Source organism: Formica exsecta, unplaced genomic scaffold, assembly GCF_003651465.1.
Source record: "Formica exsecta isolate Colony F162 unplaced genomic scaffold, ASM365146v1 scaffold303, whole genome shotgun sequence".
NCBI lineage: Eukaryota > Metazoa > Arthropoda > Insecta > Hymenoptera > Formicidae > Formica > Formica exsecta.
This window is the reverse complement of record NW_021850289.1, coordinates 476,353-491,485: the sequence shown is the minus strand read 5'-3', so window position 1 is coordinate 491,485 and position 15,133 is coordinate 476,353. Positions and strand designations below refer to the sequence as shown.

The 15,133-nt window shown below is 34.8% G+C and overlaps 2 protein-coding genes across 3 annotated transcripts in view; one reads left to right on the top strand and one right to left on the bottom strand.

Moving 5' to 3' along the window:
• The window catches only part of LOC115237683 (5'-AMP-activated protein kinase subunit gamma-2-like), a 23,581-nt gene extending 9,253 nt beyond the window's left edge, over nt 1-14,328 (top strand). For both annotated transcript variants that reach the window (XM_029810901.1, XM_029810900.1), the window contains exons 3-11: nt 53-186; nt 6,010-6,058; nt 10,153-10,290; nt 10,385-10,537; nt 10,697-10,875; nt 10,950-11,153; nt 11,279-11,425; nt 11,535-11,628; nt 11,973-14,328. In XM_029810901.1, the coding sequence (XP_029666761.1) occupies nt 53-186; nt 6,010-6,058; nt 10,153-10,290; nt 10,385-10,537; nt 10,697-10,875; nt 10,950-11,153; nt 11,279-11,425; nt 11,535-11,628; nt 11,973-12,280 (1,406 nt within the window). In that variant the 3' untranslated portion in view covers nt 12,281-14,328. The remainder of the gene's footprint in view (nt 1-52; nt 187-6,009; nt 6,059-10,152; nt 10,291-10,384; nt 10,538-10,696; nt 10,876-10,949; nt 11,154-11,278; nt 11,426-11,534; nt 11,629-11,972) is intronic.
• LOC115237684 (WD repeat-containing protein 74) overlaps nt 13,101-15,133 on the bottom strand; it is a 3,490-nt gene continuing 1,457 nt past the window's right edge. The window contains exons 6-7 of the mRNA XM_029810902.1: nt 14,845-15,046; nt 13,101-14,760 (exon numbers count right to left, since the gene is read on the bottom strand). Coding sequence (XP_029666762.1) covers nt 14,656-14,760; nt 14,845-15,046 — 307 coding nt within the window. The 3' untranslated portion in view covers nt 13,101-14,655. The remainder of the gene's footprint in view (nt 14,761-14,844; nt 15,047-15,133) is intronic.

Sequence of the window (15,133 nt, the reverse complement as noted above, 5' to 3'; positions counted from 1 at the left end):
ATTGATATATATTAGAAATTTTTTATATATTTTATTAATCCGTTTGTTTTAGGTGCGCTGAGGAGAAGTTCGTTGGATCCAACTGCACGAAGATTGTCTCTTGGAGCACCTGCGATACCTCACAGAGCGTCCGATGCTTGCCTGGATCCGGTTCACGCTGCCATACTCTTCAGAGATGCTCGAGGGGTAAGTTGATTGTCATTATCAAATATAAAACAATTGTCTTTACTATTTTGTAACTTTTTTAAATAATAATTTGATATCTCGCGCTAAATATCGCTTGTATATTTAAGAGTGCATTAATTTTTTAAAGCAATTAATTTTTTTATATGTTTCAACAATCGTGTACAGATATATTATGGATAAAAAGAATTTTCATCCTTTTTTGGAATAATTGTGCATAAGAAAGAAAAATGCTACCGTATGTTTTATTCGGTGCGCATATTTAAAATATAAACGAATAAAAACAATATATCTTGATTGAAATTTTTTTAGCAATATTTTTTTCGCGTGTGGAATTATTTCAACAAATGAGACATACAAATACTTTTTTATCCATAGACATAGTATATCTAGACCGAGTGTTGAGGAGTGAGGGCCGATGCCCACGTAGAAAAGGACATACTCCTTAAATAAAGGCAAACGCTCGGTCTAGATATACTATGTCTATGTTTTTATCTATATAAAAAAATACTGCTGGCTTTATAACGATTGATTGAAATATAATCATATGTCGAAAATGCAATCTCTCTCTCTCTCTCTTGCACGCGCGCGGAAATTGAGGGATATAATGTACATTTTTTCGTGATAAAGCGGAAACGTTTAATGAATAAATCGTAGCATATCGATTCCATGAAGGACTATTGTGAATCTAGGTCATGAGAAAAGTTTACCGACGAAAGAAGGTCGAGAATATATATATATGTATATAGTCTTTTTATCGTATTAATATCCAAAGAATATTAAATCAAATATTTAATGGATATTTATCGCTTGTCTTTGTTGGATTATACATTGTATATTTGCGAAATATGACGATAAAAGTTACAATATTGTAAATAAGTTTAGGCATCATTGTGACTAAAATCCAAGACTTAAACGTCGATAAAGAACTTTCCTTGTAACGATATACTAGAGTACTATTTTACCACGCGTCGATAATTTATCTTTGAGGCGCAAAATTTTCTATGAAGTAAAATCAACTCTGTATGCTCGACTAGTTTGCATTTTAAGCGTGACTAAGGGCCAATTTCACCAAGTCCGGTTAGATTAACCGACGGTTAAAATTAGCAGGGTTCCAACTGAAATTATATGAATGCTTGGTTTTCCTTCACCTCTATTTTCTGTTGGCCACCCTGCTAATTTTAACCGTCGGTTAGTCTAACCGGACTTGATGAAATTGGCCCTAAATGGTTTTGTCTGTATGATCTGAAACGTGCAGACATAATTGGCATTTTGTTCTCTTTCTATTTTTCAGAAAATGATATCCATTAGGAGATAATAATGTGTATCGAGAAATAATTTTAGTCATATATATACATATATAGAAAATGATGTATGCATTGCACGTGAGTGCACAACGAGTTTTATCTTTTTAACATGTTTATTTTTCCTTACAATTAGTTTGTCTCTGAATTTTATTTTATTTCTTATTGTTAGATAAGATATTACTTTGCCATCATTTAAGTCCAAGTTTGTTCTCTGCGTTTACTTTACCGTTCTGTTATACGCGCCAAGTACATATTTAAACGCTTATCGATGTTGTTATCGTATGCAATGGTTGACTCGACAGATACTACGTGCGAATGCCATTATCTGAACGTACGAGAACATAACATACGAGGAAATGATATTATTCGAGATAGTTTCTTGTCTCTTTTTTTTTTCTATAAAGAGTACTCTTAAATAAACGGATAATCGTTAATTGGATCGAATTAATGATTTGGAATAATGAAGATGCGGCGTACGCGAAATAAGGCGTCACGAGCGGCGCATGTAAAACGATGCGCCGTAAATTTCATACACAACGTGTCGCAAGCTCGACGAGAGCCGAGAGTCGAGAGTCCAGAGCCCAGAGCCCAGAGCGCAGAGCCCAGTCGCAGTCGCATCGGGCGCCAGTCTGAACGGGATACGGGATGATCCAGTTGAACACGAGCGATCGAGCTGGTGTTGACGACGAAGCGAGAAAACTGATGATTGTAGTTAATCGTGTCGTTCCTTTCGTACCTCTCGTTCGCGATGAGTTTTCTTTTTTTCTTTCTTTTCTCGACTCTGGTAATCTCAAGATCGACCACCGGCATCGAATCGGCTTGTGTGCTCGATCGTTATCGAATAATATCGACATAACATCCTAAATAGGTGCCGGCATCACCATGCGAGTTTTCGTTCGATGAAATTTTCAAGAGCGCGTTCTTATGAGAAGGATGACGAGTGAGTGCGATGAAATCGATCACGTAGTCAGTTTTTGAGAAATTTGCGCGTTTCGCGCGAGGCGGTGACGGTCGGCGTCGATAGCGCTTCGTTATTAACACGTTCCCTTTAATCGCGACAGGATTAATTAATCGTCATCTCCTTGTACGAGTGAATGATTATCTCGGACATTTGACTGATTTTCACCAACGTTTACCTTTTATGCATGTCTTTTTCGCGTAGATAAGCTAAACGATAAGAGTTAACGGTCGCCGGAGTCAGTATTCGCGTTAGAGATCAAAAGTGATAAAAACATGCCATTTATTATTTTTCACCTATAGAGTAATAATAATAATAATAAAAGAATGGCAGGCGAAATTTAATTTTGAATCGCATCTTGTGACCACCAATGCTTCAATTACTAATGAGCAACAATACAAACAAACACTTGTTGCTAAAGAAACATGCGCGTGTCGTTATCGCGCGCAGAGCGCAGCGATACCGCACAAGCAACGGATCCTTTTACTCTTGGCCCTGACCTTAACATCTTCACTTACTTTTAAAGTCAATCAAGTTTGGCAATACGAACGAGATATTGAATAATCGCGATACGCAACTTTGATAACTAGCATCTTATTTTCCAAGATGATTGATTTTTCACTTCGATGACTCGACTCGAGAGAGTGGGAAAAACAGGTTTTCCATTTCATTCGCGGAGCACGAAACTTTTATTACGTCATAATTATAAAGTGTGCGATGTGATGATAAAGTGCAACTTTAATTTACGTATATATAAAGAGCGTAAAGATATAATAAAGAATATACTTGAATACTCTTAAACTTGCTAAAGTTTCGTATGCCGAATGCCAATGTCGAAACTGTTTGTAAACAATTGCGATTTGGAATTATATTTAGATGCCCATTACCCGCGACTTGATCGACGAGTCGCAAATATTGGCTCCGATTCGGGCTAAATTCCACACGCGAATCTAACTACGCGGTATGCCTGCTCTCCTTCCCGTGTTTATTTCTAGATTTTAAATATCGAGTTTTCTCTGCGTTTCACTGCAAAAATATTTAAAAAAGAAAGTACATGCATATAACGTCGATATTATCTCTTTGCGCGTACGTGTCATGCATGTGTATGCTTTAAACAAATGTATTTTAGTTTACATTTAAGTTGTAATCTTTATTGACTCGGTTGTGCGCGAGTTTAGCGAGTACCTATTAGAAATCAACTTACAATGGACAAGTCTCGATAAACTGATAGATACATGAAATTGTTAACAACTACAATAGATTACAATGTTTTTCTTGGCGAGTGCGAGGTCGGTGCAATGACGGAATTTTCGCGTGGGCGTTTCATTTAAATCTCCAGACTTCTTTAAGATTCTACGCGTCGTATTTTTAAACTGATTCCACTTTATGGACAGTTCTATGGACAGTTGGTCCGTAGATTTCTCGCTTATTTTTCAATTCGCTTTTTCTTCTCGCGACGCTTCATCAACAAGTTGTCGCCTCGGATGTCGCGTGTTCCTCACCGTCGTCACCGCCCATGACGCACGAGTGCTTTTTTATCTTACACATATATAGCAGCCTTGCGAATGCGTTTGTATCGAAACTTTGTCCATGCCTACGTGTTATTGCAAAAATCCATTATACGCCATATAACATGATAAGGAGTTACATCGTGTATAATGCTCGCTAACCATTTCTGTGTACGTTTTCTCGATAAAGCGAAATCATACTGCTAAATGATAAATTAATCTCGATAAGTTAAGTAACCGATAAAAAAAAAAGAACGTGGCCACTGCGTTCAATGGCTAAGAAGTCACTCTCGGCTGAATTTCCGCCAGAAACTGTGTCTCCGTCGTACAGTATTTTTAGATTCGACTAGACACGAGGCGTGTGTGCAAAACCGATTTCGCGCGATATCGCTTTCGTTTTACAATCTTTTCCTTTTCTTTTTCCATCTCTCTACGAATAAATTTGTTGCTTTTAATCAAGTATCTCAAATTATTGACGATATAATAAATATATTGCGAAAGATGCTTGGCGCTGCTCTCCTTTATCGCATGTTCGTTTATTATACTTGTTACACGTATCGTTCTATCTATCGTTTTACTATTCTTGGCGCGGATCGAATGAGCCAATCGTGTAAGTTGGAAAAAAGATGACCATAAAGGGGAAAGGAAGAAGAAGCATTTTCCAAACCAATGAACCAATAAAAAACGACAGTATATCGGTTTTTCCCCCTTTTTTTAAGTATAAGAAAGAGATTTTCAAAGTTTAATCATTCTGAATTTGTTCGTAATTATATATATATATGTATATATAATCGGATACAATGACTGTAATTTAAAACATAGTTATTAACGGTCTTAACAAATACGTTAGCTCATCGTTACAAATTTCTTCATTATCTTAACACTACGCGTAAATTAATCTTTTTTAAATAAATTTTGGCTCAGCGATCAATTTTTTGCAGAAAAGTAGGAGAGCACATATATACAAATTTTGAAGGAAATAAATTTATAAATGACGAAAATATTTAGTTGTACTATTCGATAATTGAATTTCAAAAATAGTTTTCGCATATTTAATTGCAAAAATAATGCGCAACTGTTTGACTGTTTATTGACGGTTTTCCTCTATATCAATTTCTTGGTAAACTGCAACGCATCTACAACTGAGAGAGTGTTATGCCACTGTCGAAAATATCTCGGATAATTCGCTCCTGTACTATTTCACGAGTATCGAAGGTGTTAAGCGACGTGTTAACGTTATACGTACATTCGCTCACTAGGACAATGTAATCATCGTCGCGAAGACGAGAAATCTAGCTTTAAACTGCGGTGAATCGAACTGCTTTGGTCATCGCTGTCAATTCCAAAACAAAAGATGACATTGCGACGACGAACAACAATGAAGATACCTAATGAGACTGCTCGATAAAAAGGGCTAACTTTTGACGCGTTGATAAACTTTTATCGAACGCGCAATTTCTTTTTAAAATCCTTAAAGAGTGGACGAGGCGTTCCGTTCTAATAATCTCGCGTTGTCAGTTTTAATTGATACGAGATGTTATTTCGACGTCAAACAAGCGAACCGACCGCAAGTATCGCTAGGAGCTCGGATGTGGCGCAGACTACGAGTTCCGGAGTTCTGACAAACTGGTACACAAAAATCAAGAGACGACATACCTTCAACCCAAGGTCCTTGCTGAAACGGACTCTGGTATATTTTCTTGCAGACAATCTGTGATGTGTGTAACACATCATCTTCCATAAAAATATTACGCGAGAAAGTGGAAAGTGAAATGTGTTAACAAAATGATGCGTCTCTCGCGACAATAAAAATTTTAAAAATATGATAAAAATATGCGATTTGTTTCATATATTCTGCTCGAAACTATTGAAAAAAGGCACTGTTTGTTCAAGAACACAAATGTCACGATGAGCATTTGTAATGGCAATAGTAGTTTTAGGATTTTAAGATGTCTTTTTTCTGCTAGGAAATTATTATCGCACGTAGTAAGAAGTAATTAATTATAAAACGATTGAAACGAAATGTTACAATTTTTTTTTTTTTTATTTACAGCTGCCAGTGGTGGATCCCTTCCTGGAAAAGGTCTCATTGTCCGATCTTGGTAAGTTTTGTTTATATGCGACAATTATTTTCTCGGGTCTTAATTTTTATGTAATAAAAAATGATCGGATATCACTCCTGCCGCAGAGGGGATTACAAAGATTTTTTTGTGTGTAAAGGATAATTTGTAAAACGCGCGTGGTTTAATCGAGAGCTAAACATTTTAAAACTAAAAAAATCTTATTTGCATAATTAAACTCGAATGTTTATAATAAATGCGAAAGCAATAAATTGCAAATTCTTAAAGCATAAAGTATAGAATCTCACGCATGCGCCAAAAAATCGGGTTAAGTTGATTATATCGATTTTGGAGAAGAGATATATCTCTCTCTCTCTCTCTCTCGATATTAAATATTAAATAAATGGATGATGCAATGTGTATGTGTTAGAGGAAAAGTCTCTCTTTATTAAAAGAATGGATTTCGTATCAAATGTTCGACGTTATTAGAAATGAAAAAATTTGAACAATTAATTAATTAATTAGACAAAAAATCTTGAACAAATTAATTTCACGATGCAAGGAAACGGTTGAAAATCTTTGAGGCTTCACTCGTTATTTTTTCTCCATTTCTTTTCTTTAATTAATTAATTAAGAAAATTAAAAATTTTAAGAGACGCAAAAACTTGATATATGATATATATATATATATATTAAGCTACCAATACATGTACTTTAAACTTTAACGAAGCGTATCAATCCTCTAGCATTTATATTTTTTTTTTTTTTCATGTAATATTATTCTAGTGTCAACTTAATTTAGACTAATTTTTTCAAATAATAATAGCGTCTGCACTTTAACGAAACGAGGATACGGATTGTGTTTGAACAAGAACGGTACAACAGTTTTTTGCACGCGTTTTGCAAGCTCGCAACATAGCTCTCCCCTTGAAATTGTGGTACTAGGTCTTCCGACGTATCCTGGTGTACCGTCGCGATCGATGAGTTCCCGGGAGGCCAGCTGGCGTTAAAGGGCGAGAGGGAGGAGGGATTCGCGATACAGCTTCACTTCATCGTACAGTACACTCGCACTCTACATTGCACACTCACATCTGCAGTTTCTATCTAGGTCTAGGTCACGTGAAGGAGGGGTGGGAGGAGGGGCGGCATATAACTAACAATAAGTTGTTACGTGACGGAATTTACGTTGATCTCTTCAACTTTTCAAAATTATTGTTTATAGTTTTTAATTCGTTTAATTTTAATCTTATTGTTAGTAAACTGAATAAGAATCTTTCTTGACTCCATTAATGATGGTATTTTGAAATCTCACGTTTAATAAACACACGTGTGCACGTGTAGGTTTCACAAAGGGTGACGAAGAAATAAGATTAATTAGTCTATAGTCTACTATCTCTGTGTGGGCGTTTCTTTCTCCACCGTGGTGTTTGATTATTAAAAACAAACATTCCGACAAAAGGAAGTAGCGCGGAACTTGCTGCGCGTGCGCTTCCTTCTTTTCGTTTTGGCAAGACGCACCAGTCATCTCGGCTTCGGTTATTCTTGGCACGATGGTTTGACGATGACGATAAAGAAACGGAAACGAGCGAAAGAGAACGAGATAGAGATAGATGAAGGTGTAAAATTCGAAGCGACTAGACAGTCATTGCGTTCGCTGGCGACGAAGCTGACGCTTCTCAAAAGATATCGTAGAGAACAACAGAAAGGATCAAGATTCAACGCCATAAATCATAAGAAGGATATTCTAGTGATGGGAGGATTTTTGAGACGATGAGAAATTGCAAAAAGTCAACTGTTGTTGTTGTTGTTGTTGTTTGGTAAATTGAAAAAAAGAAAACTCGGCTTTTTCGGCTGACATCAGTGTTGTACTAATGCAAGACGTGGCGTGGCTGTCACATAAAGCGTAATGAGTATACTCATTTTTTTTTTTTCCGGATAAAGGGCATTCATATTAAAAAAATATTCAGAGTTTTCAGACGGGAACAATTACGAATATTCGAGACAATTTGTTAATCGTGAGATGCTTCAACTTTGTAATCTCGACAATGTCAAATAATGCTGACCTTACACTACTACTCAAATTCCGAAAGTGTTCGCGCCGCTTTAAGGCAGGTCACGGCTGCCTGGTGGAGTCAGGACGACGATCCCGTGTACTCGAAAGATCTCATCAAGGAATTTGAATTGGAGAACCCACCTCTCGAGGACGAGCTTGCTTGGATCCTCTCCAAAGGTATCGGGCGCGATCATTACGCGATTACCAAGTTGTAAAGAATATCGAGGAAGAATAAATCTTACGCTTCGGAGGTTTATATTATATATCATGAAATTTTATATTACGCTTTTATTCTGCCAATGTTAATCGTCTAGTCAACATCGATGTAGAGATTCCGCACACGTTATCAAAATGTATTAATGTACGAGTTCCTGGACAATATAAAATGACACAACGAACAAAACAGTGTCAGAAGTTTCGTATTTTTATTTTTATACATATATGAATATATTGATTTTATTACAATATAATTTGATTGATTCTAGGTATACATAATTCTCAACTAAATTTGCTTGCAAATTTATACAAATGTATACATAATTCTCAATTAAAATCTCATTTGTGGAAAGCAAAATGAGTAATATGGTTTTTCACGGAATAAATTATGAACGGCAATACAATTTTTCCACGCTATTATACATATATCTGTACGCATTACGACAATGTACGACAATGTAATGACTGCGGTTAATGTGCATTCCCTTCAATCCGGATGCATTTCATGTCACGTTTATACATATATACGTGCACCGACACGTGCGTGCATTACGTTGCGATTGTCTCGATGTATCATTACCTCGCTCAGTTCGTTTGCCCAGCTCCATTCGTTTCCGATTCCGCCACGATTCTCTTTCGTCTAATCAGTCGTGCCATGTATAATCGTGTTCTGTAATATATACATATCTAACAGATCTCGGATCGCAACGAGACTCTAACATTGGTGCTTTGAAAGTCGGCGAAAGTTGCTGAACGCGTTTAGCAACGTTTCCCAAAAGTTCGCATCGTATAATTGTGAAATTGGTTGTGTGTTGGTGTTTTACTTTTTAGTGATTTACTAATTTTCATTTCTTAACGCATCTTTTCTCTCTGATCGTGTGCATACACAAAAAATTAGTGGCCGGGTTACCTTTACATAATTTAATAGTTGTTTATATTATATAAAAATCTGAGAGAATATATATTTATTTTATATACATATGTACATTTATTTTATATACATTTTACATATAATTGAATTTTTGAAACTTGTGTATATTCTTGACATATTTTCCTTCTTTTATAATATTACATATGTGTAACTGTAACTAATATGTATATATATGTGTATGTAAATGTTCCATCGCCTCTTCCTTGTAGTATTATTCATTGTTTCTAACGAAACTATGTTATGGCAACATAACTTTTATCCGTTTTATGTAAATATCGCAATTCTTTATTTATCATGTATATTTTAAAATATCTAGCCTGCTATTTCGACATTTTATGAATTACCATCCTTCTTGTACGTATAATCGAGCTTCCGAAATGTTTAATCGCAATTTATCGATCATTCAATCGAGTTTCATTACTGATCGTGTAATATCGTTAGACCGTAAGAGCCTTAAATTGGGTCATTGATATTGCCGTTATTATTATCAAACGAAAGATGCATATTAATGTATTTTCAACATTGATATTTAATTATATTTCAATTGTGGATATTATCTGACTGACAAAAGCGATTTTGTGCTGGCAATGAGTGTAGGATGGACTCGTTCAACTTTATAAAATATTGTAGAATAATAAAAACGAGATGACTTTTCTCAAATGCTCAAATGTTTACTCGCAAAATTATAATGTAAAATCCTAATTTATCAGTGATGGACAATCTGCGCGCATTATATTATAATTAATTAAACACTAGGCAGAGACAAATAATGCATACACAAGAGATAATAAGCATACAAGCTGCGTGCGTTCGATACAAGTTTATACAAGTATAAATCTTAAGATATATCACACTGTATGAGACTTTTGCGCGTCTCGAAAATGCTTCGTCGAAATCGAAAGGCTCTTCTCTACTGTCAACTATTTGGGGTTTCAGAGGAGGACGAGTCGCAGATTTTTGTTAAATTCTTCAAGTTTCACAAATGTTACGACCTAATACCGACCAGCGCCAAACTAGTCGTCTTCGACACTCATCTACTCGTTAAAAAGGCCTTCTTTGCTCTCGTCTATAATGGTGAGTTTGCGTTTGTTCGCTTCGCACAAGAGAAATTTAATAGCTTTATTATGAGAAAGTAGTGTTCTCAATAATAATCCCGAAATATTTTCAGGAGTGAGAGCCGCACCGTTATGGGATAGTTCTCGACAACAGTTTATCGGCATGTTAACTATAACGGATTTCATAAAAATACTCCAGATGTATTACACCAGTCCGTCGGTGACAATGGACGAGTTAGAAGAACATGAATTGGATACATGGAGAAGTAAGATTTTTTTCGCGAGACATTGTCGATATTGTTTCAAATTATAAGAAAATTAATCTATTCTATTAAATTAATTATTCTTGTTTTAAAACATTTTGTCGGGAGAGCTCATCTTTGCCGAAAAATTATACAAAATTTGGAAAACTTTGTTGATTTCAGAAGTTCTAAAGGATCAAGTTAATCCTCTCGTAAGCATCGGGCCAGATGCGTCGCTGTACGAGGCTATCAGGACCTTGATACAAAACAGAATCCACCGATTGCCTGTGATAGATCTCGATACCGGAAATGTTCTTTACATCTTGACACATAAACGAATACTTAGATTCCTTTTCCTATATGTAAGTATGCGTATTCCGTGAATAAATGCCGAATAAATGTCCATCTATTGTAATCTCAAACCTGTGAATTACAGATCCATGAGTTACCAAAACCATCTTTCACCAATAAAACGTTGAGGGAGTTGAGGATAGGCACTTTCGAGAATATAGAAACAGCTACGGAAGAAACTAGCATAATTTTAGCCTTGAAAAAATTTGTAGAAAGGAGAGTTTCGGCATTACCAATTGTCGATCCTGAGGGAAAATTGGTCAACATTTATTCAAAGTTTGATGTTATTGTAAGTCGGTTTTTTTTTTTTTTTTTTTTTTTTTTTTTTTTTTTTTTTAATCTCAAATCTATAAGAGATTGTAATGTAGAGACAGGTACATCGAGATGTTTATATAATATATTACTTTTTCACAGAACTTGGCTGCAGAAAAGACGTACAATAATTTAGACGTTTCACTACGCGAAGCAAACGAACATCGCAATGAATGGTTTGAAGGTGTCCAAAGTTGCAAATTAGACGAGACATTGTTCACTATAATGGAAAGAATTGTCAGAGCGGAAGTAAGGAAGCATTCTTTTAAATTGAGCATAATTGTTCTTGATCTATTAATGCTAAAATTATTAAAAGATTAAATAAGACTTACATTTTTCTGTTTTGTGTTCTTTTTAGGTTCATAGATTAGTAGTTATCGACGATGACGATAAAGTTATTGGTATAATATCTCTCTCTGATCTGCTCTTCTACCTCGTTCTTAGGCCTTGCGGTATGTCTTTCTTTAACATTTTTCGCAAGTATTGCAATAAATATTTATAATAATCACATGTTCCGTTTACACACAATAAATATTTAAGGTACATCATATTAAGCAGCATTTGTTTTCTAACTTTTTATGCCGCAACTTGTATATATACTTTTTTTTTCTTTCTTTCTTTCTTTTTTTTTTTCCTTTAACGGTATAACATTACTTTTACAGTTAAAATTGAGCGTTTTAGTTTTGATTTAGAGTAAATTATAGCACATGTTTTAATCTCCGCAGTAAAATTGGACACATCTTGTTTTTGACAGACTCTCGTATTGTATTAATATCTCCATTTTTGTTGGTTTTAGGTGAGGATGCCAGTAGCAATAAAGATTGTTCTATCTCTTTGCGAGCGCATGATTCTCTCTTGTCGAAGGCTCCCAGCTCCGAGCAGTCGGAAATATCGCTTCCAGACGGCGATGTCGAACAGCAGGATGCCGCCGAGACGATGGATCGTAATCGGTCCGAAGAAACACCCGCAACACCTAGTCCACCGCTCAGTCCGGTTACATCGGATCTCTCGGAACCTCAATCGACATTAGTGAATCAAAGTCAAGATGCAGCGTGGCGGGACGTGATAAATATATGTGTCTCGGGTGTCTCAGGTGGAGAATGAGTTGTTGCCCTTTTCACGTGCCGCCACGCATGATTAATTTCTGAACTGAAAATTGCCGTTGCTTTAATCGCAGCAACGGCGGACTGTAATAAGGACTGCATATTTGTACATCCTTTGTTGTTATCGCTCATGCTCTTTGCGAGTATACGGGTAAAGTTGATTAACTACTCGCGCTAGAAAGAAAAGGAAAGGGGGAGAGGGGAGGATGTATCTATGTGAAAGATAAGACATACCTGTTTAAGGAATTTAAGACGTGGGGCAATAGATGCGATGAAGAAATTCACCAGGCGCGCAATGTATGATGTAACAAACACGCGATACTCTGTATAATGTATAAAATCACTTAAGCTTAATTTTTTATGGTACAAATGCTATACAGATATGCTACACATTAGACGTTCCAGCTCTTTGCCACTTTGGACGATAGGTAGCTGCGCCATTATTTGCTCAGAATATGATTCTCTGCGCCCTTCAATGATCGAGAACTTGGAAGAACGATGAATTTCGAGAGGACGAGTTTTGGAAGAACGAAAAATCTTGGATATCCCAGTATCTCAATCTAATCATGTTTATGTTCTTTATATTACAAAATATGTGTTTAATTCATCCTTTGAAAAATGTAAAATGATATTTTGTAGATATTCTTTTCGATTTTACATAATTAGGATATGTCAAGATTAAAAATAAACAAATTCTGTGGAAGATATTCTCTTTATGAAAGATGAATTTGTTTGTTATATATTGCGAAACTTTTCATATTTTTTTGACCATAATATATATCCCGAATCTAATTATAAATTTAAGTTGCTTCTTTTGTTAATTTTTTTTAAATTTATCTTGAAAATATGCTATCAAATATCTAATCTTTAATTACTGATCTTGTATAATAAATGAATCATCTTAACAGCACTGGTGACTTATTAAGAAACGTATAATCTATAATGGATAAATGCTTTTATTCATCAATGGTATGTATGGCATTAAAGTTTTATTGCCATGTTAAATTTTCTTTCTTTGTGAACAATGAGTAAAACCCTGCGTTATTATATAAATAATTATTATTGCGTCATATTTCGTGAAGGAAATGCAAATTATGAGTTTTTTTTTAGCTGGAATGTATAGTTACAATATCGTTTTATATGAAAAAGTTTTACAATAGATTGGAAGAAGTATTCTTACAGTGGAAGACGAGTACTATCCAGAAAAATTTTATCTCTAACTATGCAAAAACTTTTTTTCGCCTCATAAAATGTAAATTTGTAAAAATTTTATACCGTTTGATGCCAATCTTTATTTTCATATTCATGCTAATGTTATAGGGAGAGTTACTCGATTTTGAAGGATGGCTATTCGACTTTGAAGGGGGATAGTGCCTGTAAATGTAGTAAATGTATATATAAAAGAGAGACATGGAATACAAATATAAATATTCTATTCGAGTTGTAAGCGCAGTCGCGAAATACGACAAGTTAAATATTAGTATTAATTAACAGGAAGCGTAGTTTGAACAAAGATTTTTGTACAGCTGAGAAGTACTATTTAATGTGCTGTAGTCGCGAGCGTTGTTTTATTTATTCATTTTGTTTTTTTAGCACAAAATGCGTTTGTTGCAACATCTTGCGAGTTGCCACATTTACCATCTTTTACTTAAAGTTACTAAAGATTATGCTATACCGCAGCGTACACTGCAACCTTGGCTTTGACACAACTTGTTACTTGTTGAGGGCATAGTAGAAATAGTCGGAGAAAATATTTAGCGCTTCTCTTCATTCTATATAATATTAGAGAGACGAGTTTAAAGAAATAAGCGATTGAACTCGGTACACGCTGCGACTAAGAAGAACCAAAATAGAAGCTATCAATGAGATATTAATGATGATTAAATTGTACAATAAATAATCAACAAATAATGCTTTTATGCATTACACATAATTATAATTAAATTGACAGCATATTATTCCTGTTCCTTGTTCAATCCTTGTTTCTTGTTTAAAGTTCAAAACGCGAGACAACAGTCTTGCCAAATGACAAAATATATATACTATGAATGTTTTATTTAACGACTCTAAATTTCTTTCCTCTCTCAGATGCCAATGTCCGAATCCACTTCTTGATTTGCAAGATTTTAAATTCCAAATAATTTCATAATAATTCTAAATATATTAATGTTTTTTGTTGAAAAAAAGAAGAAAACTATACGTACGCAAAAGTGATGCATTCTAAAATAAATTATGTATAATTTGTGATTCAAGTATAGAGTATAAAAAACATGAAATTTATAGGATGTGTGAGGGCGAATTTATATATACATACATACATACACACACACACACACACACACTTATAAAGGATTAAAATTTTTTATTCCTATAAAATTATAAATATTGACAAATATTCTTTGCAGAGTTATGCTCAGTTCTTGTTTCTATAGAGAAATCCGATCTCATTACCAAACACGTTAATCTCGATGTTAAGTAAATCTGTAATACAAGATAAAATACGGATTAGAAGTTTTTGTAATGTTTTAAATATTATCATATTTTGGAAAAAAATAAGAGAATTACTTTTTTTAAAATTTCTTTTGTATCGATATGATGTATTCGCAAATATCTATCGAGACTAACGCTTGCAACATATGGACTATTCATGTTGCATGCCATCCCGGTTACACCTCCGGCAAATCCTTTGTATGTGTTCAATACAGTGCTTGGTTTTCTTAGATCAACGAGATTCATTCTACCTTTACCCGAACCCACTATAATATGTCTATAAAATACACATCAATTGACATATTCGTGGAAAAAAAATGGAAATTTATAGACACACAGACAACTTACTTCTCTTTGAGCGTCG